The 27,051-nt window shown below is 41.7% G+C and overlaps 1 protein-coding gene across 1 annotated transcript; it reads right to left on the bottom strand.

Annotated features, from left to right (window-relative positions):
* Positions 1-9,798: 9,798 nt before the first annotated feature.
* LOC308185875 (riboflavin kinase-like) lies at positions 9,799-15,934 on the bottom strand. The gene is made up of 4 exons (XM_080574522.1): positions 15,696-15,934; positions 14,541-14,692; positions 13,264-13,366; positions 9,799-12,727 (listed from the first exon to the last, which is right to left on the bottom strand). The coding sequence occupies exons 1-4, from the start codon at positions 15,775-15,777 to the stop codon at positions 12,597-12,599; spliced, it is 468 nt and encodes a 155-aa protein (XP_080430648.1). The 5' UTR covers positions 15,778-15,934; the 3' UTR covers positions 9,799-12,596.
* Between the last annotated feature and the right edge of the window lie 11,117 nt (positions 15,935-27,051).

Genomic DNA, 27,051 nt, shown 5'->3' with positions numbered 1-27,051 from the left:
TCCTGAGTAAAGTTTTTTTGATGAGTGAAAGATCTTTCTATGGCTGAAACCAGTCATTTGCTGTTTTCCTTCATCATAAGTTCAAGGGCCAAATATATGCATTTTGCCTTTCACATGACCAATGTTCTGACATATTTGCAAGGCTGTTCTTCAGAAAGCTCTGGTTATGCTATTGCAAATACCTTGAAGAGGTTTCTGTAGCAAATCTTCTGCATCATATCTGTGCATTCTAGGAATTTTTTAATGTGAAAACGATTGCTTTTCTTTTTCTTTTTAAATAAAGGAAGGCATGATTCCACTCCTCCTGTAGTCAATAAGAGCTCTGTCATGGGAAGAATTTTCATTTTAACTGTCCAGAATTAAAAAACAAGATGAGTTGTAAGATTTTTATATTTCTTCTAGAACTACTCAAGTTGGGACCTTTAAACATTTGTATCTGACTGTAAAGGTAAAGGTAAAGGTGGTCTCCCATGACAAACATCCGAGGCCCACCTGCTTGTGTACATTCCCCTCTGGTGGTGACTGGCAAGTATTACAGGAAATGACAAATGATGCCAAAGGAACGAAGATTAAATGGAAAAAGGAAAGTACTTCACTGAAAAAATATGTATTTTTAATTGTAAAGCTTTACATGTTTTTGACATTACTAGCTTCTATAAACGTTCTTCAGCAGTAGTTTTCAGTTTCTCTGTTTACCTTTATCTTACTGCTCTCTATATTTTATACTGCATCAATTCTCTTGTCAGAATCAAGGTCTCTTTCAACACTTCAGTAATATTTATGGCTTGTTTCATTACATACATAACTGGTGCTAAATCACAGAACTTAAAACTGCCCAGGACTGAAATAATAAAGTTGGATGCAAAGCTGCTAAGAAAGAAAATGAGAATTTGGATACCTTGCATATTTAGAAAAAGTCCATAATCAGTTTTAATGAAAAAATTGGAGTTCAGCTTTGACAACTTCTGAAGGCTTTTAGAAGCAACTAAAAGAGGAATGGAGGATTTTCTGATTCTTTTTAATTATTCCTAAACTAAGACACACAGCTGTCCTACCAACCCCCTCTCTGCTTATATCCCTGTACCATCACAGCTAGAATAGCACAGTTGTGGTACTGGAAGCGTGAGATATTAAGTCTAACACATTAATAATTTTAAGCAGGCCTAAATGTTCGACTGGGTCATTTAAAACAAAGATCACTTGCACCCGACCTCATATAATTTATGTATTTTTTAATTTCTATTTTCAGATGATATTTGTATTACGTATATATGTACCAGATTACATATATGTTGATGTATTATCAGATGACAGAATGTATTATGATCCACTCTACCACCTGAAAGCAAAACCAGACCACTTTCTTTAATGTTATCTGATTTTACTTCTCATTAAAGCCATTATATTTTTCTGGAAGAAACAGTGAACCATAGATGCAGCTGTTAATAAAGGTAGGTAGGAGAAGCTGACAACTCACTCCAAAGCCTTTCCTTCCCACATGAACAACAAAGAGCACAAACTATTGACAAGATCAAATGATAGAGTACAGAAGTTGGTACTGGAGATGAAGATGATGATGAAGATGATAGTATGGCATATATGGGACAGGAAGGCAACAGTCTACTGTAAATTTAAATGCAGGCTCTTGAAGAACAATAAAGAATATGAGCTTGAATACAACAGAAGTTATTCTTTTAGATAACTACTAATTCACAATTTTCTGCTCTGCTGCCTTCGTTATTAAATTACAGCAATTTAGTTAAGTATGTTTGGTTATTTCTTAGCATGCTGAGCTCAGGATTTTAGCCAATAGATATTGTGAGAGGAGAATGTTTTCTAAAAACATACTGTTTTCCTAAAGCTTTACATAAATCTGTTCTAGGCTTTTAAGTAGCACCCCAACTGTAGGCCACTTAAGAGATTACATTTCTGTGTATTGTGCAGAGAGTGAATCCTTTCCCAGTATGCATGTGTGTGAATTATAACTAATACAAACACTGATTCCAACTGTGCATTCACAGACTTATTGAGAACCTTAACAATCACTACTGAAAAGGTGACAAAGTAAATAAGATGGGTGTATTTATCTGCATGGCAAACGTAACTGCATAAGGTGTCAGTAGTATAGTACTATGCAACTATAGTTGCACAGACATTTGTAGTACAATAGGTGATTTTGCTTGATTTTATCAATTTTTCTGTGTTGATATTATCTGGCATATGTGTGATCCTCAAAACTAACATATTTTTTCCTCCTAATCTTTTAGCACATTTTCCAGAGAAACTGTCCATCATGATGCTAAAGGTTTGTGACTGTAACTCTGTTCCAAGTGCTTCCCCTATATTCATGGTTCATATGAAAAATATCTGAAATATTGTATGCTTCATCAATGTCTGATTAAACTTAATTCTGGTAGTTGTTAAATAACCTTTCAACACACACACAGATTCTGGGTTTACTGCAAAGTGAAATATGGTCTATAAGTATACCTGCAAAAAAAGGACTTTGTCTTTTTAACTACATTCTCAGAATACAGGGAATTGAAATACACAGCAAGCATTTACAAGAGAAATTTTCCACTTTTGCTGTACAGGGTTTGGCATGTGCAGACTATGCCAAAGGGAAAAAATATTACTCCTTTTGTAGTTTAACTTAAAGAAACATCACAATGTTGTTTTTGTTGTTGTTGTTTGTTTGTTTGTTTCTGTCATTACATCTATCATTGCATACGATATATCATACTACAGTAAAGGATTCTCTTTATGACTCCTTGCTGTGGAAGAACAAATTCTTTGCACAAACCTACCTTGAAAGTGCAGTTATTCATCAATAGTAGGGCCAGGTGGCTAAGAGAGCAAACTGAGCCTTAGAAGTCTGGCTTTGGCTGCCTGCTGTCTTGCAGAGTTCCTTTAGATTTCCAATAATCAGGTCTAGAAATGTAAATCACATAGACTTGCCTTCTACAAAGGAAGTAAGTGTGAGAAACCCTAATTGTTATGGCCCAATTCCTTAGCGGATTATTTATTTATTTGTTTGTGTTAAGTGTTCCTGAAAACCTCAGGCTCTTTCTGTGGGTAAATTTAAAAGAGTTCAGTGGATAGGTGTAAAGCCTCCACTTTGAATTTTAGGCTTTTAGCTACTGCACCTTCACTAAGGAAGGAATTCAAAATCATGTGAGGGATTACAAAGGACAAAACAATGACTTGTATTTGTTAAAAGCAATATAATAACAAGGCACTTTGGAAAAGCACATCTGATCTGTTCAGTCAACTCATGTTCTTATCTGAAGGAGTTCTCCAAATAAATAAATAAATAAATAAATAAATAAATAAATAAAGTATTTTCTTTTGTTGTCGTTGGTCAAAAAAAAAAAAAAAGAAAAAAAAAGGAAGAAACAAAGAGTGAAAATTCAAAAGGCATTATTGAAAAAGGTTATTTGTGAATGCCCTCCTACACTTGTTTGGATTAACATTACACTTCATTATTGTTGGTGGTTTACATAACCTGACCCTTATCAAATTTCAAAGGTTTAATCCAAGCTAAACCTGAGCTTGAAATCACTGCAAGAAAGGCACATGGTGAGATTTTGTTTTATGGGCTCTCTGGCGAACATTATCATTATTTTATGAAAACTTTTGTATATAAAGTTACCCTGAATGGTAAAACAACAACAACAACCGAAAAAGTGTTTCTTAAAATAATTTTGCCCAAATTGCAAGTAAGACTGGAACAAAAGTATCTTTCTGAATATGTATCTGAAGTCTTCTCAAATACCAATTCGGTTCAGAGATACTTTGGTTTGGACATAACATTTCAACCATATTTTGAAATTTTTAGCTGTACGTTCTTTCATTACTCCATTGTGATTCTTCCCTTCTGGCTTTCAGAGCTTTTAATGTACTGTCACAGACCCCAGATGTCACAGAGCAGAAGAGATGCTTTTAGCACCTCGTGGAACTAAAGCTGCACGGGCAAAGCTGAGCCTTTTGCTAGGAGAGACAGCATTTGTTAGGAGAGCAGCAGTACTGACATCTCCTTCCCTAAAAGTCGTGTGTTTGGTGGGATTCAGATGGCTGCTCAAATGAAAAAACTGTTCCCAAAACACTGCAGGAAGACAATTTTATGCTGATGTTATATGATTTTATGATCAGGCCTAAATGTCTGTGTTTTATGAGATGGCAGACAATTGCCTACAAATATGTCTTCTTGATATAGCAAGAAATAACTGATGAAAAACATTAGAAAGAAATTATATGAGCAAGAGAATTGTGAGAAAGAGTTGCTTTGTTTTGTTTTGTTTTGCTTTGTTTTGTTTTTAAAGCAGCAGTTTAAAAGTGTAGAATTTTCTCCAAAAAAAAATAATTTTCTCCTAAGACTACCCCTTTGTGTCAAGGCTGCCCAAACAAGCTCCCTACAGATCCGTATCAGCTTCATGGTGTTTTCAGTAAGAACTGCCTGCTAAGAGTGCACGTTTGCCAAGAATGACAAACTTTGTAACAGGTCATTGGGCTCAGAGCTACTGACTCTGACTCAGACTAACTGACACATCTGAAGAAACTTCACAGAAAACAGTACAACAAAGGAAACCAGTAATAATTGTGCAGAATATAGTATAAAAGGATCTGAAATAACGCCTTTTACACTGTCCTGGAAGTAAAGGTAGAGAAAGTCAAATCCACAGCTGTTTAAATCCACAGATCCTCAGATGTCCAAAAGCCAGCACTATTTCTGTTTTCCTGCCTTCTCCTTCACCCCCTGTACTGAGAAAGATAACCTGAAGGAAACATATATTAAAAACCAAAACTGCTATGGCGTCTCTTTCATCCATCTGTTTCCTGAGTTCCAGCCTCAAATTCCTTTTATCTTAGGTAAATTTCTCTCACCCTCTTGCTTCTCAGGCTTTTCTTTATCTCAAGGCCTTTTTCTGTTTTCTTCTTTCCTCACCCTGTACCTCACTGATAATGATCTTTCAAAAGGATCTTGTAAATTCATATCTCCTGCACAGTTTTACCATCCATTTACCTCTCATATAATCCAGTATAAAAATTGATTTCAAAGGGAAGTGTGGGTTACCAGCGTGCTTTAGCCTTTCTCTTTCCCATGGAGTTCTATGTAAATAATGACAAATTTCCTTCTTCCTTGACTCTATTCAGAAGTTTTGCAAGAAAGGAAGTGAAACAGATCATAGGAGTTACAGTTTAAGTGCCTAGAGGCCAAAGCCACCTTCCATTACAGGCTACGCCCTAAGTCAGACTACATTTTAGCAGTGTACTATTCAACTGACTCTGGATCTTGTATGACTATTACGTGACTTCTGGCTTAGGACTCAGACTAGAATTTCAAACCAGAAAGAGGTATGAAAGTAAGACAAACTTAAGTACATAAATTACCACAGACTAAAATAGCACTTGAGATGTTTTTCTCCTGATGAATCATAGGTATTTGTGGTGGTTTTACTCAACTGTGCAGCCACGCTCCACCATAGCCGCTCTCTCACTCCCCCTCCTCAAAGGGAAAGGGGGAGAAAATACGATGAACAGGGCTCAAGGGTTCAGATAAGGCCAGGGAGATCAGTCAACGATTATTGTCATGAGCTAAACAGACTCAACGTAGGGAGATTAATGAAATTTATTAACTATTACTAACAAGCTAGAGCAGTGAGAAACAAACAAACAAAAATAAAGCAAACTAAAAACACCTTCCCCCTCCATCCACCCTCTTCCACCTCCTCCCCCCATGCAGTACAGGAGAACGGGGAATGGGGTCTGCGGTCAGTCCCTAACGCTTCGTCTCCGCTGTTCCTTCATGGTCACTCTCTGCCCCTGCTCCCACTTGGCTCCGTACCACGGGGTCCATCCATCCCCCAGGAGCAAACTGCTCCAGCACGGGTCCCCCACGGGTGGGCGGCAGCTCCCCCCAGACCCCCTGCTCCTGCGTGGGCTCCTCTCCACGGGCTGCAGCTCCGGCCCGGGGCCTGCTCCTGCGGGGGCTCTCCATGGGCCGCAGCCTCCTCCAGGCCACCTCCACCTGCTCCACCGGGGGCTCCTCCACGGGCTGCAGCGTGGAGATCTGCTCCGTGTGGGACCCGTGGGCTGCAGGGGGACAGCCTGCTCCACCAGGGGCCTCTCCACAGGCCGCAGGGGAACTGCTGCTGCCTGCCTGGAGCACCTCCTGCCCTCCTGCTGCACTGACCTTGGGGGCTGCACGGCTGCTTCTCTCACATTTTCTCACTCATCTCCCAGGAGTTGTGTTGTTGCACATCATTTTTTTTCCATTTCTTCCATCTGCTCTCCCAGAGACACAACCAGCATCACTGGCTTGGCCCTGGCCAGACCTGAGTCCCTTTTGGTGTTTGCTGGAACTGGCTCTTCTCTAATAAGGGGCAGCTGCTGGACTTTTCTCACAGAGGCCACCCCTGCAGAAACCCCAGCTATCAAAACCTCATCAGGTAACCCTAACAGAGATATCCATTATATTAAACAGTTCTTGCTCGGACTTTTTTCTCATGTTCCTCCTTCCTTGCTCATTGCATGTCATAGAATCACAGAATGGCTTGCTTGGAAGGGACCATAAAAATCATCCCGTTCCAACTCCCATGCCATGGGCAGGGATGCCACCCACCAAACCAGGTTGACCAGGGCCTTGTCCAACCTGGCTTTGAACACCTGCAGAGATGAGGCATCCACAGCTTCTCTGGGCAACCTGTGCCAGTGCCTCACCACCCTCAGAGTGAAGAATTTTCTCCTAACATCTAAACTAAATCTTCCCTCTTTTAGCTTAAAATTATTCCCCCATGTCCTATCATCTACCTTAACAAAAAGTTGCTCTCCATCTTTTATAAGCCTCCTTTAAGTACTGGAAAACTGCAATGAGTTGTCCCCAGAGCCTTCTTTTCACCAGGCTGAATATACCCAGCTCTCTCAGCCTCTCTTCATAGGAGAGGTGCTCCATTGCTCTGATCTGGGGAGGCCTTCGTGGCCCTCCTCTGGACCTGCTCTAACAGCCCCACATCCTTGTGCTGGGGGCCCAGCCCTGGACGCAGGACTCCAGGTGGGGCCTCACAAGGGCAGAGCAGAGGGGCACAATCACCTCCCTCCCCTGCTGCCCACCCCTCTGCTGATGCAGCCCAGGACGCAGTTGGCCTGCTGGGCTTCAAGCACACACTGCCGGCTCATGTTGAGCCTTTCATCTACCAGAACCCCCAGGTCCTTCTCTGCAGGTCTGCTCTCAATGAGATCTTCTCCCAGTCTGTCCTCATGTCTGGGATTGCCCTGACCCAGATGCAGCACCTTGCACTTGTTTCATTAGGTTCATGTGGGCCCAATTCTCAAGCTTGTCCAAGTCTCTCTGGATGGTGTCCCATCCTTCTGTTCTATCAACTGCACCACTCAGCTTGGTGTTGACTTGTTGTCTGATGCAGTCACTCCGTCATAGAAGGCCACCAGATTGGTCAGGCATGATTTGTCCTTGGTGAGGCCATGCTGGCTGTCTCAGATCACCCTCTTGTCCTCCATGTGCCTTGACATTGCTTCCAGGAGGATCTTTTCCATGATCTTGCTAAACACAGAAGTGAGGCTCACCGGTCTGTAGTTCCCTTTCTACCCTTTTTAAAAATGAAAGTGATGTTTCCCTTTTTCCAGTCACCAGGGTCTTAGACTGAGTGCCACGACTTTTTGAATATGATGGAGAGAGACTCGGCAACTACAACAGCCAGTTCCCTCAGGACCCTGAGATGCAGGTCAAAATCAGATTGCATACTTAGCAAACTGCTCTGCACCAGGGAAGGGCGTGAGCTGAGAGAGATAAGCCATGCAAGGTTTTTCTGGGTCTTGGAAAGAAAGGCCTGACAATAAATGGCTTAATAGAACGGTCTAAGGGCTGGTACCAAGTGGGAGCTGCCTGCACGCTCCTCTGGTACAGTGTGCTATCTGAGTTTTTCCTGCAGCCAAGAGATTCATGCAGCAAAACACAGCCTGACGACCACTCTGCATGCATCAGGCATCACAGCAAAGGTCTGCGCTTACTCAGGCTACCTGTGATGTGGGTTACTGAGTCCTTGATGCACAATGGCCTCCCTGTCAGGATCAATATATGAATCTGTCCCAAACTAAGGACACCAACTGAATATTGGTTCCATTGGTTTCTATTAAAGCTTTTATTCTATAGCTTTTTAAAGCTATTATTCTATCTCAATTTAGAACATAACTGCCTATACAAGAAGCCTGTGCTAATAACTACTCCAGACTACTTTCTGTGTGCATTGGGCCCCAAGTTTTTCTAAATGCAAGGAAAAAATGCTTTTTAGTATCTGCTAAGCTTAAGTTCTTTAGGCTATTAGGACCTCAGTTAGTTCAGTGCCACCATTAACAGAGTAATTTTTGTGAGAGTATGTAGGAGAGTGTCTACTCCTTTAGGGGTATCTGGTCAAGGACCTCATCCAAGGCAACAAGGCATAATAAGAAGGGAAGCAATGGTGGGAATCAAATCTGGTCAGTCACACTAATTGATGAGGGAATGTGAGAATGTGGGCATGTTTATTCCAGCAGGACGAGCTGTTTGAAGACTTCTAAGGTGGGAGACAATGACTCGATACAAACCTCCTAGTCATGCTAATCGATGGGCTAGCAAGCTGCAGAAGCCACTTCCAGGAAGGATAAGCCTGGCAGCTGATCAGATTGTGCACCGAGACCCCAGATGTGGAGGCTGCAGAAACTGCAGACCTCTGCAAACCCATGGGGGTGTGCTGGGGATGGGGGGGACAGGAAGAACAGATTGGGAAGCAGGGGGGTACGAAAGGGTATAAAAGGGCCAGTCGTGTAAAACAGGGCTACTTATTTCACTTGTCTGGCCAAGTGCACCTAATGACCACGCTCTGTCCCAAATATCCTGTAATTTCTCTCATTAAATCGTTTCATAGCTATCTCTCTGTGTAGTTCCGCTCTCTCTCCTGTGTGTGTGTGCATGCTGCAAGGACTGCATGCCAGCTACTGGCAAAACCTGGATGTGGGTGAGTCACCATCAGTGCCAGCTACTGGGGTCAGGTTGGGGAATGGGCACTGCGGCCCGTGGTGCCAGCTATCAGTGTGAGTGCAGCGGTCTCAGCGCCAGCTGGTAGTAGGACCTGTGTGCGTGAGTGGAATTGATGCCAGCTACCAGAGCAAGTGAGATCCCCTACCCCCAGCCATGGGGTGAGACAGTGTGCCTTCCCAAACCAGCTTCCTGGAGGCACCAGTGTGAGTGAGGCGAGTGAGGGGGCTCTGCACCACCAGCCGGAGCAGGGCAACAAACTGGCTACATAGAGCAGGAGGAGGCAGACGCACTCTCTTCCCCTCTTTTAACAATTTTCACCCACACGCAGTTTGCAAAAAGTTTATGATACAGACATTCTCATATTGCTGACAAGCTTCATTTCAGAACAGCAACAGACTTCAGAGGGAGGCGGGTAAGAGTATGAAAAACACTTAGGTTTTACTTGAGAAAGTATTTGAAACTGAAAAAACTTGTACTGTTCAAACTCCAACAATTTAAGTGGCCCTCTAGTTCAACCAAATTGAGAAATGAAACACCTCTGTGCTTCATTTGCTATTTGTAGTGCCTTACAGAAGAAATGCAAGTAACTGAACACAAATACTGCAGCACTGAGCTTGTAAGCAAGAACAGCTCTTTGCTGAATCTGGAAGAAGTTTAAGCAGAGTAATGACATACATCTAAAGCATCTCCTTCATAATATTTTAAGGAATACACTAAGATGATTTATTTGCATCAGATATGATCAATCAGGAAACCTATGACAAGGATTTTAACTTTGACAATTACAATTCCTTTATTAATGGTACAGTGCAGCAACATCAACTGACATCAACTGACAACATCAAGTTTGTATATAATACAAAAATATAACCCTTCATAAAGTCTGTACTGTGCTAGGGATTATGTACTGAGCTTAAATAGTCGACATATAATGTTTTATCTTAAATAATGTGGACAGGTACACTCAGCCAAATGAACCTAATAACATTTTCTCTAATTTGAAGACAAGCATACACAGAGCAGTTCATTAGTTCATTGTATCCATACGCCATACTTCACGTAAGAGTCAAGAGCAAACAAAGTTTTTCAAGTTTTGCCTCTGCCACTGTTCTCTGTCCATAGCACGGTGGTTCTACAACCAGTGAATTGAATTTTGGATAGTAGCATTTATTAGCAGATACAGAAAAGTATTACTCGGACAACCAGCTTAAGGCACTATGGTTTCCACAACAGACACATGAAATTACTGGGGAAAAAACAGAGAGAGTTCAGCTCTGCAAACCCATGCGGGTGTGCAGGTGAAACGGAGAGCGGGAAGAACAGATGGGGGAGCTATGAGAGTTCAGCTACAGTACCATGACAAACATCAATTTATTCTTTAAATATGTATTTGGCAACACATTTAGTAGACTTCTGTGACCCCTACTTGTTCTTCCCAAAAAGATAAAAAGGTAACAATGTCAAAATGTTACAGTCTCAAGAATTCCTCCAGCCTTTGCCTAAAAAAAAATTCCCTTCATCCCTCCATTTTAAAATAAAAAAATTCAACTTTTACTTCTGCAAGACAATTCTTTTACAAATTTTTACATACAGTTCATAACAAGTTATAAAGTCCACTAGGTTGTTTTGTTCTTCTTTTAAAGAAAGTATTTCTAACTGCCAATAAGTGAATTTTCTTCCTAATATTCTTCTTTTAAGAAGGCAGAAGCATGTGTAAAATATCCAGGTAACAGGTAGGACAGAACTGTCAGCATCTCAGCAGAGAAGTATATAACCACCTTGGCTATGCAGATCAAAATGTCTACGCTAACAAGTGCTCGTGCAGAAATGAGTGCCCCCAGTTCTGTATTCCTTCTGTTTCTGCTATCAACATCACTGACGAACAACTCATTTAAATCATCTCACGTTTCTGTTCAAGCTCTTCACAGCAAACAGGACACCTTGACTCACTCAAGACCTCTTCCCTAGCAATATCCCCAGGTGCTGGCTCAAAGTTAGACAGTATGAAGTGGAACTAGCATCCTCACAGCACCTGCCACAAAGAAGACTGAGAAAGCTACCTTCTTAAAGCCCTCTTAAACCCTAGACTGAAATGTAGGATCCAGATGGGTTATGAGAAAGAGTAAATTCAGAAAGTTATACTACAGGAATTGTGCATTCCCAAATTGTATGGGACAGTTCTGTGCATTCCCGATTTGTATGTGACAGTTCTGATGCAGAACTACAGGTTAGACATATTGACAGAACTATTTTCAAATTCAGAAAATATTTCAGCCACATCACAAGCCAATATCAGAAGAATATGAAGATGACAGTCACAGCAGCTTACCTAGCTCCCCTTGCTGAGCAGGGGATAGAAAAATCTATCAGAGAAAAAAAACAGATTTAGAATCACACATCATACATTTTTAGTATTATCCCAAATTACTATTGATTTTGACAATATCACTTCTATTTATATGTGCATACGTTTCAGAGTAGCGAAGGGTGCACTTACTTGCAATAAATACCCTATACCTACTATAGTGCTGATGTTTTATTACATGAATCCCCAAAGGCTGTCATCTGTATATTGATCTGCTTGGTTAACCAAAACTTTGGATCTTACGTACGCTTGGTGTGGAGGGCTGATGGCGTTTTTCTGTACCTTAAACTAACCTTTAAGTCAGTCATTTTATTGTCAATACATGAATAACCTCAAGATCCTCTTCACCTAGGGTGTGTCAGCAGCAGATAGAAATGCAAAGTTGCCTCGTCTGTCTTAGAGCCCAAAGAGCAGAAGTCTTGTTATAGCATTTCCACATCCTTAGAACCTCAACCTTTACAGTACATCAATGTTCATCCTATCATTCATGTCCTGAATTTCAGTGAAACATTACCTCTGAAGGAAACTACAGAGGTCATACATTCCCATATATTTCTGTACAGTTGCCTGTACATATCTCAGATTTCAGTAAATCAATGAGCAGCAGTGATTACATCTATTTCAAATAAAGTTAAAATAAATAATTTCAATTGAAACGACAGTTTCAACTACAACAGCTGTAAAGCACATCAAAAATAAGAACCATAGAGAGTTATTCTTGTTATGGTTATCTAATCATTGGCTTCCTGCACCACAGGAAATTTTTCAATCAATAACAAAACTTCCTAAGCTGCTAGCTACAATCCAGATGTGAAAGTTACAGAAAATTGGGAAAAGACGTTGGAATAACATCTGTATGTTAAAAACTGACGCTCTTCACTTAAGTGAACTCTACACCCCTTCAGGCTGAAGAGGTCACAATTCACTTTAGTCATGTTCTATGTGCGCTACTGACTCTATAAACACTTGCAAATTTTTGGATGCACAATTTATCCAAAAGGACATAAAACCACTTTCTACTCCTTTTGAATGGCTGGGTTTGATCAATTCACTTGAGCAAACTTAAATCCCCTTATATGGTTGGTTCCAATCTCGTTGCCTAGACAGACATGACAAAGTACCTACAAAAGCAGTGCAAATATAAGAGATCCACAATAGGAACAGGAGAAAAAAAAGCATGAAAAAAGCTCATCTGTTTGCTCAGTGGTTGTTTACTATTTTGCCTCCTGGCGGATGAAAGAAGTTGTCTTCTTTCAGTTTGCGGTGTTCCGGTAAATCTAGCTGTCTTTTTGCTTCTTCAATGTCTTCCTGAATTGCTGAAATGAGTGCCTCTAAAAATAGAAGAATAGGGGTATTTAAAAGCTGATCAGAATTCTAAATACACAATAACAAACGTAAATATCTTGTTCCATAGAATGACAGAAAAATCACAGAGGTAGAATATAATTATTACAACAAGGTTGGAGAGGCAAAATTATTTTTTCAAACATGTCAGGGTTGCGTTTTCCTCCACTGTAGTCACTACCTTGTTCCAAAATTAATTTTAGAAAAAGATCAAAACAATTTCATAAACTGTTTGAATCCTAACAGAACTGCATTTTCAAAAGAAATGAACAGACTAGACCAATACTTTTACAACAAGATCATGATTTTAGAATTACTCCTCGGACAACTGAAATTTAGACTGAAACAAGATGTGGGAGCTTTTTTTATTATTATTACTGAACTAACTTACACATTAGTACATTTAGCTTATGGAAACATTGTACTGAAATTTCAAAGGCTAAGAGGTAAAACAACTCATTATGAAGAAAAAGAAAGTGAAGACATATTACTTGCATGAATAAGACAATTCCGTGATACTGACCTAAGGAATCAAAGTTTTTTTCTGGTCGAATATACCCAATTATGGCTATGCTGAGGATTTCTCCATAGAAGTCTTCTTTGAAGGTGTGGATAATGTGTGTTTCCTAAAGGAAGAGAAATTAGTTGGCATTTATGATGAACTTGGGACTTTTTCCCCCCCACAGTAAGTATGTTCAGCTAATACCTTTAACACAAATTCACCACAACACATACCAATGAAACGAAGACGTTTAGTATGTACAATGCAAGATTAGGAGGCTAGGGCTTCTGCAAGGAGGGAGGACTGTACTTTGCACAGAGTTTAAGAAATATTTTTCACCACAGAGTATTCTGATAGCCAAATTAAAAAGAAGAAAAAAAAAGGAGAAATGTTCAAGAGAAATGTTTCACTGCTTCCCAGAAGTAATATTTATAAAGCAGCAAACAACAAAGAAACCTTAATCTTTCATTAACTTCATGATGAAACAACTATGAAGACATGCTGAAATAGCTGGCTTAAGGACTGGTTTTACAAGTAGCTCTGAATGATAAAATCTGGAAAATGAACGACAGAATTCCAGGAGTGAAAGCTGAGGAAGGATTCCCCATCCTATGTCTTGCTCAGAAAAGGTAGCTGCAAAAAATTTGGAGTGTATGTTTATAAAAGTCAAAGGCATCAGAATAGTCATAAACTTAGAATCTTCGAAGGAAAAGATTCATGCCCAAACAAAAGTGTTTTCAACAACTAAAAAAGAGCTCTCTGCAAGGCTCAGGAGAAACACCAGCACCTGACAACAAGAAAAACGCTGCTGTCACAGCTCAGAATTTAACTCCCCCATCCTGTTATTATACATTTTTGAATACTAATTCTGTATATCAAGCCACAGCACCACATCTATGGATTCCATCATTTAAGAAAAGTACAGAAAATAATTATATATCAAGGTGCCCCCACATCTCTTAGTTTTAATATAGATAGACAAGATTAGATCATCCCAGCTCACGCTAGGGATCTCAATACCTAGTCAATTCAAAGCACCTATTATGCTTATGCTTATTTAGCTATCAGCACCATAAGCAACCACTGTTTCAGAAACAGATAAATATTGATCTCTGAAGTACTTAAGCAATGATGGAATAGGACAAAGAGAACAAGCTTTATTCATCTATGCCTACATCCCGTCTGGCTACAGGGACTATTTTCTCTTCAAAATACGAACATATAAGACTGATACCAAATACATTTCTAACAGCAAATGGAATTTCTAGGCAAAGTACCGCACAAAGCAAAGCTCTTACCACTGATTTCTTAGTATTCTTATAGAAAGGATTCCATCCTATGCTCAAAACCATTTTATGCACATCTCCATTTCCAACACAGGCCCATCCATAGTATATACCAGTAGAGATATCAGACGGAAAGCTTTCAACTACTTGCTCAGAAAAGTTTGCTGCAAAAATTTTAGAAAGGGTAAAGCGTTAAGTGACCTTGTGGAACTCCAGGGCATCACAGAACCTTCCAAGACTTATAATTTCTGCCTACAAATTGAACGCTTATGAGCGCGATGACGACTGTGATGTAACGTGCCGCTTAGCAAGATATGAAATATAAAACAGCATTGTAAAATTCAGCCCCTGTGGTAATACCAGAGTTATCAGATCTCTCGCACGTGCTGTTTTACATACATGCCACTCTGCAGCAAACATTAAGAAACATATGCCGAACGTTCAGTTGGTACACGTTTCATGATTAGGATGACCACTACAGCTTTAATAAGGTCAAAGAGAAAAAAAAAAAAAAAAAAAACAAGCTTCTTCCGCAATATAAAATAACCTCAAAACTACCTAGCAGGTAGTAGAAAAATTACTTAGTAAGTATGTAAAAATGTGTGAAAGTACGATCCTTATCACCTGCCGCCTTTATACACGTTGCTTCTAAGGGCGTTTATATCTGTGGATTTCTGGCATTTTCTTTGAAAACTACACGGTTAAGTCACACTTCCTCCACAGCGAGCCTAGGCACCTTCCCAAGCAACTATTTATTCCTCAGTTACTTTCGGGACGGGCAGATCTCGCCGTGCCAGACGCCAAGCTGCTCTGGAAGAATTTACGGCTGCTGGATCCCCACCGAAGCCCACAGGCAGCGGCACCTCCCTCCCCCAGCCCGCGACACCGAGCGGGTATTTAAATACCAGGAGGACAAAAGCCTTCGGTAATTAACAGGCGTGGCCGCAAGCTCGGCACCCCGAGACCTGCCCCAAAAAGCTTCCCGGTTACCAGGCGCGGTGCCCCCAGCGACAATCTGAGGTGAAAAATCGCAATTACGCCGCTTCGTGCGCTTAGGAACCGAGGGGCGAGGGGACGGGGCGCGTCCCAGGCGGCGCCCACCCGCCCCGGCCCCCCACCTCCTCCCGCCGCCCGGCGGCGGCGGTTGAACGGCCCGAGCCGGCTCACCGGTGGGGACGCCCAGCTGGCGGGAGCCCCGGCCGAAGCCCTTCACCACCTCGCCGCGGCAGAAGTACGGCAGCTGCCTCATGGCCGCACCCGCCGCTCCCCCTCCGCGCCGCCGCTCCCCGCTTTTGCCTCGCCGAGGGCGACGCCAAGCGGGTGGCGGGGAGGGGGGGGGAATGAGGGGCGAGCGCCTCGGCGCGCAGCCCGCGGGACGCGGCGGAGAGCGCCTGCCTCCCCTCCGCCAATGGGCTCGGCCAAGTGCTGGCCCCGCCCCGCCCGGCCGGGCAGGGGGCGGCCGTTGCGTTGCGTAACGGCCGTGGTGCCGGGCTGCCGTTACCCTGCGGGGGGGGGGGGGGGGCAGGCCCGGCACCGGCGGCGTTGCCTTGCCCCAGCGCCACGCCGCCCGCCCTGTGCTGAGGTGTAAACTCACCAGGTTGAGGGGCTTTAGCTGCCCTACAGACTCGTGAGCGGTGTAACTGCTAATGAGCAGTTACGCAGCGGTGGCAGTACGCGTAACAAGGAGAAACGCAGGAAATGTGCTCCTGCCGCGTACGTAGTTACGAAACATAAAGGCGTTCTCCCTGACGGTCGTTAATGGGAGCGTCTTGGATATTAACTAGGATCTTGGCAGGAATTGTGGGCGATTGAAGGGCAAAAAGCAAAGCAAAACGAAACAGAATGTCCAGAATACATTCCCTCTTGACAGTAACGAATTAAGCATCAGCCTAAAATTTGTATTTAAGGAAATATATACATGGTTTTCTTTCCCCTTCCCCTTCCCTTTCCCCTTCCCCTTCTCAATGATTTTTTTTTCCTGACTTTTCTGAATATCTCCTCAGAACAAAATTGAATGTTCCTGTGATATCCACAAGATGGCACACAGTGTCTTCCTTTTCAGCGCCTGTAGGTTTGGGCACGAGCTTTGCCACCTTCTCTCAGCAGCAGCAGACCTCGAGAAACAGAACAGCAAGGCAACGCAGGACTGTTTTAGGAGCTACGTGATTAAAAATTTCTCAGAAGTCTTAAGTGATGACTCCTATTTGTCAAATCTATTCTGTCCAATAGTTTTACTGCTAATTGCTTTTTCTCTCATTGTGATATGTTGCTGTGATTCAGCTAAAATTTAATCTGTCCTTGATGCTAAACATGTTTATTTTGTGGTTGATTGCACTTGGCTCATACTGGAGATGGGGATCTTGCATAAGTAGAATTTAGTTACCTGAACTGAAATTTAGTAGAGTTAGACATTTTTTTTCAAAAAGTGTATCTGAATTTCAGCGATGAGCATGTCTGTTAGCATTGTCAGAAGACCACATACCTGCCTGTAACTTGAAAACTCAGGTGCTATTTCACGCAGCTAAAAAGGAACTTCTCTTGTTTGCTTATGCTGGATTATTGACTGCTATTGTTGTTTGTAAGAAGTTCTTAAATATTTTTCTAGTATACATATGCAATCACAGAAAACAGAATAAAGAGAACAGAGCACGTGTCAAGTCATCTGTGTAGACCCCGTGCCAGGTTACCTGATTAAATATAAGCTTTGTGGACTCATCATACTAACCAACATTTAGTGCAATGCTGAACATACTCTGTTCATCATTTCATAATAAATCATATGACTTGTATCACAACACAGCCCCGTGTTGTGATACAGGGCCTCTGTCTCCTGTTACCATGCTGCAAAAGGGTACATTCCTAGGCATGGCTTACAGTGAAATATCCTGTTTCCTCCATGTGAAGCTGGGGAAAATAGCAATAAAGTATCTGCTGGATGCTGGGATATTCTAGGGCTGTCCTGGCCAAGCTGGAAATTCTGGTCACACTGGGCTCTGATGAAATATTCAGGAGGTAACTCGGGGAAAAGAGTGCCATGTAGTAAAACTAGTAGCACTTTAACCAGCTCCTTGGAAGTTTCCATTCCCAGCATGACAAAACTCTCATTGATTCAGGAGTTCAATCCAAGGACACTCTGGCACGCCTTGCTTTTAGTGGGCTGAAACCAGGTGATGAAATCAGAGTACAAAGTAATATACAAAACCCTCTTGCAAGAATGTCTAATAAGCGCAGCTGCTTCAAAATTATTATTCTGTGTTTTAGTCTGGAACAGCAAAACACAGGATGTTTTTGTTTGTTTATTTTTTAACAGTCTTTTTTTTGTTCTATTTGAAAGGACCATGTTCTTTTATAAAATAACATACATTTGTGTGATGGCTAGCAAGACTGCATTACATGACAGGAAAGTGATGTAATAGGATAGTAACAAGTACTATCAATGTTAGCACCATAAAACAGCTGATATAATCTACTGAACACTTTCTGGTAATTGCGGAAAATTCTAGCAACTACCATTTGCATGTTACAAAATAACATGTGACATACAAAGCTTGTCTGATTACTTACTGGTGCAATTCAGATGTTGCAGAAATATGACATAAATGCATAGAGCCTGATGCTTTTTGAAAGTTTGTATTTGGTTTGAAAGTTCATGTGTGTTCAAAAGTTGCCCTCAGCTTTTTCCTTCTTAGTGCCCTTTCTCCATACTGAACCCTCAACTGTCTTCATGAAAAACGCACAGCACTGCTTTCAGCTACCTTAACTGCTCTCACTGGTCTCTGCACAGCATTGTATCATGCCGTGTAGACATACTTCATGGTTAGCACTTAAAATTATGTATGTTTTAAAGCTGCTGAAGAACACAAGCTTTCTTCATAGACTAAATGCATTTTATAGCCATCCCTATAACAGGTGTCTCAGTTTAAGCAGCTGTGATCTAGCTAGTCCTGATAAGGCTGAATCATGCTGACCCAAATCAACGTGTTTGAACCAGTCTATCACACAGTATAAGAGCAATTCAAAAGTTTGATGTAGATTTCTAACCTGCTACGAAACTAAAGATATAATTCAGCCTGATTAGTGGTTTGGTGCAATCTTGAGGGAGAATCCTACCCACGGAGGCTTTGGTAACAAAAGAAAAGTCATACAGAGCAAGGTATCTCAGGCAGCTTCCATTCCTAAAGATGAGTAAGTAAAATTCTCATCTGTTTGAGAGTCTGTGTTCCAAAATACCTTGAATTTCTTGGAAAACAAAACAGATTGCTATCAGGAATCCCACAATGAGATGTAGAAAAACAAGACTGTTGAGATGTCAGAGAAGTTGTTTGGGAGTAGTTTTCTGTGTCATCAGAAGTTGTGTAATACCCTGTGGACGAATAGATGCTAGGCAACTTGGAAGTTAGTGTCAAGATTGTTCCGATCAGTAGTCCTGGGAAAATGGCATGCAAGAATGTGTTACATGAAGTAGTTAGCTGTGAGAGGTTAAGAAAATCATAAACAAATACAGCTAGATGGGTATTGGTTTTCCAACTCATTGAATGTAAATAAATAAATAACTTAAATCACAGGATATCCCAAATTCGAAGGGACCCACAGGGATCAACAAGTCCAACTCCTGGTTCCACACAGGACCACCCAAAAATCAGACCCCATGTCTGAGAGCATTACACAAAGGCTTCTTGAACTCCGGCAGGCTCAGTGCCATGACCACTGCCCTGGGGAGCCTGTCCCAGTGCCCGACCACCCTCTGGGTGCAGACCCTTTCCCTAACACCCAGCCTGACCCTCCCCTGTCCCAGCTCCATGCCGTTCCCTCGGGTCCTGTCGCAGTCCCCAGAGAGCAGAGCTCAGCGCCTGCCCCTCCGCTCCCCTCGTGAGGGAGCTGCAGGCCGCCATGAGGCCTCCCCTCAGCCTGCTCTGCTCTGGGCTGAACAAACACAGGGACCTCAGCTGCTCCTCATACATCCTGCCCTCTAGACTCTTCACCATCCTTATAGCCCTCCTAATAGTTTTATGTCCTTCTTGTACCATGGTGCCCAAAACTGCACACAGCACTCAAAGTGAGGCCACACCAGCGCAGAGCAGAGCAGGACCATCCCTTCCCTCAAAGAGCTGGCAGTGCTGTGCCTGACGCACCCCGGGGTACGGCTGGCCCTTTTGGCTGCCAGAGCACACTGCTGGCTCATGTTCAGCTTGCTGATGATCAAAATCTCCTGATCCCTCTCTGCAGGGCTGCTCTCTAGCCTCTCATCCCCCAAGTCTGTACGTAGAGCCAGCGTCACCCCATCCCAGGTGCAGAATCCAGCACTTGATCTTGTTAAACTTCGTATGGTTGACGATTGCCCAGCCCTCTGGTCTGTCAGGATCTCTCTGCAAGGCCTCTCCACCCTGGAGGGAGTCAACAGCTCCTTCTAATGTAGCGTCATCTCTAAAAGTTACACTGTGTGTTTTTGATTCCCGTGTCCAGATCAATTACAAAGGCAGTAGAGAAAAGGCCCTAAAATGGAGGTCTGGGGAACCCCACTATTTCAGATTTTGGTGAATCTGGATAATTTCTGATTTCGATGAATTACACAGCAAAAATTAATTAATTAATAACAAAATATTTTTTAATACACTTTTCTGATGTGGAAAGTATTTTACTCTTTACTTTTTACTCTTAATTCCCACTTTTCATGGGGGAAAAAAAAGGAAGACAGAGGTGCTAAAACCTTACAGAAAAGGGCTATCTCTTGCAGGAAATAGGTTCTTAGAAGGAAGTAAGCTGAATTGGGGATGAATATGGAGATAAAATGATATTTGGTGTTTATGATAGTCCACAAGTTTAAACACTGTAAAAAGGAAAATAAGCCAGTGTGTCAAAACTGTCTGTCTATGCCACAAAAGTAAATTTCATGATGACAAAAGGAATTAAAACAAAAAGTAAAAAAATGTGAGTACCGGACTCATTTATGGGTTTTATTTAGAAGTCCTGTGAAGAACAGATCCCCTCTCAAACCACAAAAAAACATGTTGCCCCAGTGGTAGATTTGCATTTTTTATGTCCAGTAACTTCCTGCATTGGCCTCATTTCTCTTCTGTTTATGGAAAGCTGAAGAAGCCTTACTAATTTTCATTGCAAGAGAGAAAAAGTTTTCTCCTATGCAAAAGCATCATAAAGAGCAGAAGAATAAATAGTGTTTCTAGTGACTGATACTGCAGGGAGAAGAAGACAAAGGAAATGGCTACATTTGTTCCTGCTTGCTAATTATCAGTGTTTAAAATCATTCTCTTACCTTCCCTGTGCTCGCCATTACAGCCTTGTTCACACTAACAAATAAGAATAGTTAAGAATAAGAATAGACTAAGAAATAACAATAAGAAATGACTGAGGAAAAAAAAAAAAAAGAGAGAGATTCTGCTGAAACTTACTAATTACAAAAGGAACGTGGAATTCATAATATTCCTGCCATAATGAATATGCTCCCAATTTCATGTAGGGGATGTCTGCATTTGTTACAGCACTATCATCTATACAAGAAAACCACACATTCATTTACCAATCTGCTATCTGCTGCATTTTAAAGAAATATAACTAGTCATAGTTCATGCTCGCTACTGCAAAGTGACCCTTCTTAATGCATACTGTCTGCAACCACATTATCTTAGCACAGGATATATTTGCACAACAGTGAGGGAAAGGTTAGCCATGATTTGCACTCTTGTCTGTTGGGCTACATTACAATTGCTGTACACATGATCCTAGTATTCCTCCAAGTAGCTTTTGCCAGACCTGTCCATGCTGTGAGCAGAGGAGTTACACAGCTCCTGCTGAATGAGTCTGAAAAAGTTGCCTCACTGTCACTTCCCTTTAAACCTGGCCTAGTGCTGCTCTACTGATCTGTTTGGGGGTTATGTGGAAAGGGCTTAGTAGCAGAGAGGCTGCAGGGGTGGCGTATGTGAGCAGAGCCCAGCAGCTGCCCCATGTCTGATCAGAGGCAGCTCCATCTGGCTCCAAAAGGGACTCAGGGCTGGCCAGAGCCGAGACAGGGAGCAATGCTGGTTGTGTCTCTGGGAGAGCAGATTGAAGAAAGGGGAAGAAAAATGCTGTGCAACAGCAGATGGGAGAGAGAAGTGAGATACAGCCCTGCAACCCCAAGGTCAGTGCAGGAGGGCAGGAGGTGCTCCAGGCAGGCAGCAGCAGTTCCCCCGCGGCCTGTGGAGAGGCCCCTGGTGGAGCAGGCTGTCCCCCTGCAGCCCACGGGTCCCACACGGAGCAGATCTCCACGCTGCAGCCCGTGGAGGAGCCCCCGGTGGAGCAGGTGGAGGTGGCCTGGAGGAGGCTGCGGCCCATGGAGAGCCCCCGCAGGAGCAGGCCCCGGGCCGGAGCTGCAGCCCGTGGAGAGGAGCCCACGCAGGAGCAGGGGTCTGAGGGGAGCTGCCGCCTGTGGGGGACCCGTGCTGGAGCAGTTTGCTCCTGGGGGATGGACCCCGTGGTACGGAGCCGTGTGGGAGCAGTGCTTGGAGAGCTGCTGCCTGTGGGCAGCCCCCGCAGGCTCAGTTCGGGAAGGACGGCGTCCCGTGGGAGGGAACCCACGGGGAGCAGGGGCAGAGAGGGACCGTGAGGGAGCGGCAGAGACAAAGTGTTAGGGACTGACCGCAGCACCCATTCCCCTGTTCCCTTGCACTCCTGGGGGGAGGACATAGAAGAGGGTAGATTGGGGGGAAGGTGTTTTTAGTTTGCTTTTAGTTTCTAGTCTGCTAGTGATAGACAATAAATTATATTAACCTCTGTACGTTAAGTCTGTTTTGCCCGTGACAATAATCATTGAGTGATCTCCCTGTCCTTATCTGAACCATTGAGCCCTTTTCATCATATTTTCTCCCTTTTTTTCTTTGAGGAGGGGGAGCGAGAGAGTGGTTATGGTGGAGTTCAGTGGCCCAGCTAGGCAAAACCACCACAATATCTGCTGAGTCAACCGAAACTGTGAATACAAAAGATATGTACAAAGTAACAGAAGTAACACAAGACCGGTTTCTGATTTCTTTGGTTTGTGGGCAGTTGGGGTGGAATAAAGCCCTGAAGTTAAAAGAGGAAGAAAAACTTGTGATCCTGCCTCAAGCAAGTCCTTAAAAATTATTTCCCTACAGCGATTATACAGCACAGACAACATTAATACTAATTCCATAAACATGAATACTCTATTAAACCAGAAAAAGTACAAAAAAATTCTATTAAACGTACATGGATTCAAACAACTGTGGGAAAAATTGAGGTGCATTTCCTCCAGAGTTAGCTGTTCCCCCATAGTCAGGCAAAATTCTTGTTTGAAGCCATATTTAGGAGCAACAAACAAAATGAAGAATATATTTTTTGCCCTTAGTACTTTCTGAATCATTTCCTACCCCAGTGTCAAACCATGCACAACTATGGCATGTGGTATCTAAAGGCAAGAACACACAGATATGAAGGGACAAAAGGCTGCTCCTAGGTTCAGTGGCTACTAACAAATAGCTGTTGTTCTATCCATGTGTTTCCTGTTTCTCTCTCTCTTTTTTTTTTTTTTTACAACCTATCATGCATTTAACATGCATATTGTGTGATAAACAATCATTGCCCTTACCAGTAAGGTATTAAAGAAGAAAGTAGCTCTACTGCATTGCTTAGTATAGAACAGTTAAATTAGATTAACCTCCTCATATAAGTGCTTCCAAATTCTTTGAAGTTAAAAGCATTTCATCGTGTCTTCTTTTACTTTTCTCTTCTTCTTTGACTCAGCAGTGTGCAACCTATTGTGTTAATATTGCAAATGTGGCAATTGGGCATATGCCAAAATGTTGGATCTGGTGACGGCAAAGATTGCCAGACACAGGGCTGTGAATGAGGAGAATATGTCCTTTAGCTCAAGCATGGACTCTTGTAGGTTATATCCTTACTTAGAGGTTTGTATTAAATATTTTTTTCTAACTAGAATATCGGCCTTAGTCCATCTACTTTTGCACCATCAGTTTGTCTCAGAGCGCTCCATCCAGCATGGACACTTGCTCTGAATCCCACACCAAATAAGACCTTCTGGTTTTCAGTGAGTTCCCTGATGAACAATGGAAACTGTCTGCTGGCAGTTAATTCTTGTGCCATTGCAGTGGTTTTGCACCAATGGCCAACTAAATGCCACCACATTGCTATCTCATTCCCTCTCTTCAAAGGAAGAGGGGGAGAGTAAATATGGTTGGAAACAAGAAAGGCTCACAGGATGAGATAAAGATAATACGATTAAAGGAAAAAGAAAAACAATTATCCTCCACTTCCCATCAGCAAACAATGTTCGGCCACATCTTGGAAAGCAGGACCTCAATGCACATACGGGAGGACAGACATCTTCATAACAAGAGCCTCCCCTTCTCTTTTTCCCTTCCCCACCTTTTGTTGCTGACTGTGACATTACATGGTATGAAATATCCCTTTGGTTGGTTTAGGTCAGCTGCCCTCGTTATGTCCCCTCCCCACCTCTTGCCCACCCCCAGCCTACTGGCTTTGGGGTGGTTGGAGGGAATCTGGATGCTGTGTCAGCTCCGCTCAGCAACAGACAAGTTGTTGGTGCAGTACCAGTGCTGTTCTAGCTACAAGTGGAGAGCACAGCACTGTGTGGGCTGCTGTGGGGAAGGTGAACTGCATCACAGCCAGACCCAGTACAGCCACATGTGAGGTCTGACAGACCTGTTCTCCAAGCTGCTTCTGGGTAATTGTGTGTTACTGTAAGAACAGAAAGACTTTTGTGGTCTAGATACTGCAGCTGATGATGTTTGTTTCTAAATTATCTATGGTGCACTTCTCTTTCAATTCTCCCAGTTAAGCTGCATACATCAGAAATGAAGATGATGACTGTTTTGCTCTTTGGGAGTTATAATTAAAAATTGCTTTCTTTTGCATCTTATCCTCCTCAATAAATAAATAAATAAATAAATAAATAAATAAATAAATAAATAAATAAATAAATAAATAACCACTACAGTTTTAGGAAATGTCATATTCCATTTACTTCCTCAAGGGTATCCAAACCTGTGGAAGCTTGAAACAGCTCTTCTAACTCAGTAGTAGGTTCATGTGGACATGTTAAGAAAGGAAAGAAAGAGAAAGAAAGAGAGAGAGAGAGGGAGAGAGAGAGGAAGAGAGAGAGAGGAAGAGAGAGAAAGAGAGAGAGAAAGAGAGAGAGAGAGAAAGAAAGAAAGAAACAGAAAGAAAGAAAAAGAAAGAAAGAAAGAAAGAAAGAAAGAAAGAAAGAAAGAAAGAGAAAGAAAGAAAGAAAGAAAGAAAGAAAGAAAGAAAGAAAGAAAGAAAGAAAGAAAGAAAGAAAGAAAGAAAGAAAGAAAGAAAGAAAGAAAGAAAGAAAAGAAAAAGAAAAGAAAGAAAGAAAAGAAAGAAAAGAAGCAGAAGAAAGACAAAACTGATATCCTTCTCTTCTTGTAGTGGGATATCAGGCCATGGAAGAGAATGTATATGAAGGCCTGTTTTGAAGTACATTCTCATTTTCATGCTATATATTTAATACATTTTTACTGCCTATCGTAGACCTGTTAACTAGCATTTATGTTTCCAAACCTGTTGCCTTTGGAGAAACTTTGCACCAAATCACTCAGATCTCAATATATTCTGGAAAAATCTTTGAGGAGAGACCGTGAAATAATACATACCAAATGCAACCATGCTTTTGCTAGCATGTTGGTTCACCACTGTGCCCTGCCCCTGGCTGTTCAGTCCCCACTTTGCTACTCAGTATCCAACTCGTAATCCTCCAAATGGTCAAATTTAGAAAGTCAGTCATGAATCAATCAATCAAACAATCAAACAGGCTGAGGAAAATGCTTGTAGAGAAGGCACAAATGTGACTTCATGGGCTGGTCTTTATCGCTGTATCAAGTTTCATTTCAGTAATACATAAACCCAAAGCCTTATTAATTACCACATTGGGCTGAGATTTTTGCATACGTAAGGTTCAGATTCACAGATTAAAATTCACCATTTTTGGCCTTACCCAACTCAGTGAGAATTATCTGTAGTACAATTTTGTTCAGGGTAAATGAATTTATTTTATTTGGCATATCCTGTTCACTATCAGTACAGCCAGATGGAAAATGAGTAAGTCTGAACTGAGAAGTCCAAGGAAGATCAGTAGCTCTTTCAAAACTGTATAACATTCTGTCATTCTGACCTTTCTTTGAAGGAATTTAATCAACCGTTCTATCTGCTTTTGTTTTAGCTTTCTTATAGACTTGTGCCAAGGGCATGGATCAGTGAATTAATAGAGGAAGGGGTAACAAAAGCCAGTTGTTTACCTGAGCACTCAAAAATGCTGCCAACTTGGTATCAGTTTGTTTACACCAGTCGGCTAGTTTTTGAATGAACGTCAACACTGTATTTAAAGGAAGAGAAGAGAATGTCATTATAGAGTTGAACGCACTTCCATTTCAGTCCTTAGAATATTCCTAAATTAGATGATTAATTAAAGCTTATTCTTCATGTTCTTGGCAAGTACTTCTGCTAACTATGTTTGTATCAGACAACATCACTGTCTGATAGTTTTTGATAAATTCATAAAATTTATGTCAGCGTATTCACAGCAGCCTCACTCACCTGAGAACTCCAGAAGAATCTTGAAGGATTTACAACCATTTCTCAGTAAACATTAAAACCTATTAAATGTTTAAATACAAAATTCTGCCCAATGAATATCACTAGCAACTTGATCTAATGGGTTACTTAGACTTTAAGCCAAGTCCTGATCTCAGATACTTCAGTTTAAATCCTCAGTAATGTTTTGGAAATAAATTGAATAATAATTATTTAAATGAAAAATAAACTACAGGAGATTCTCACTCTGTATCTTATTTCTTCACAGTGTAATGAAACCCCATGTGTTCTACCTATATGGACAAATTCTGCATTTATATGTTTGCCAGGAATATGGATTATATTCTACATTAGTAAAAAATCTAAATGATTTATTTTCAGAAATTCTAATGTTGATGTTATTGGTTCCTGTACACCAGTTGACATTATTATACATACAGTCATTCAGTCAATTTTTAGTTCTGAATCAATTTCTGAAGAATTGTGTGTGATACAAAAAGTTAAAAGGTTCTCTAATGTGATCTTGCTTCCTCACCAGAATTTAGTAGGTTCAGCATTAATCAATATGGTTAACACGTATCACTTCATTTCACTCTTCTTCACAAGTTGAATGTGCAATACAATATTTTGCTGTGACAGGACTGAGGTGATTTTTTTTGTTGTTGTTGTTCTACTTGTTTATTCATTTGTTTATTTGGTTGGTTGGTTGGTTTTGGCTTTGTTTTGAACTAGCTGTTTCCAAGCATTTCTAGGAGAGAAGAGAAACAAGATGAAAGACATATGGTTAACTCCTTATTCATGTAAGAACACCAAGCCAGTTTCCCAGAATCTGCTGTCAATACTTAAACTCTTCTGTACAGAAATTTGCAGCATAATGCCAAAGAAACAACACTATTGGAACTGGACTTCACTCTGAGCT

The sequence above is a fragment of the Anser brachyrhynchus genome (assembly GCF_964034855.1).
Source record: "Anser brachyrhynchus genome assembly, chromosome: Z".
NCBI classification, from domain to species: Eukaryota; Metazoa; Chordata; class Aves; order Anseriformes; family Anatidae; genus Anser; species Anser brachyrhynchus.
The sequence above is the reverse complement of the archived record's forward strand: the minus strand, read 5'-3'. Positions and strand labels throughout refer to the sequence as shown.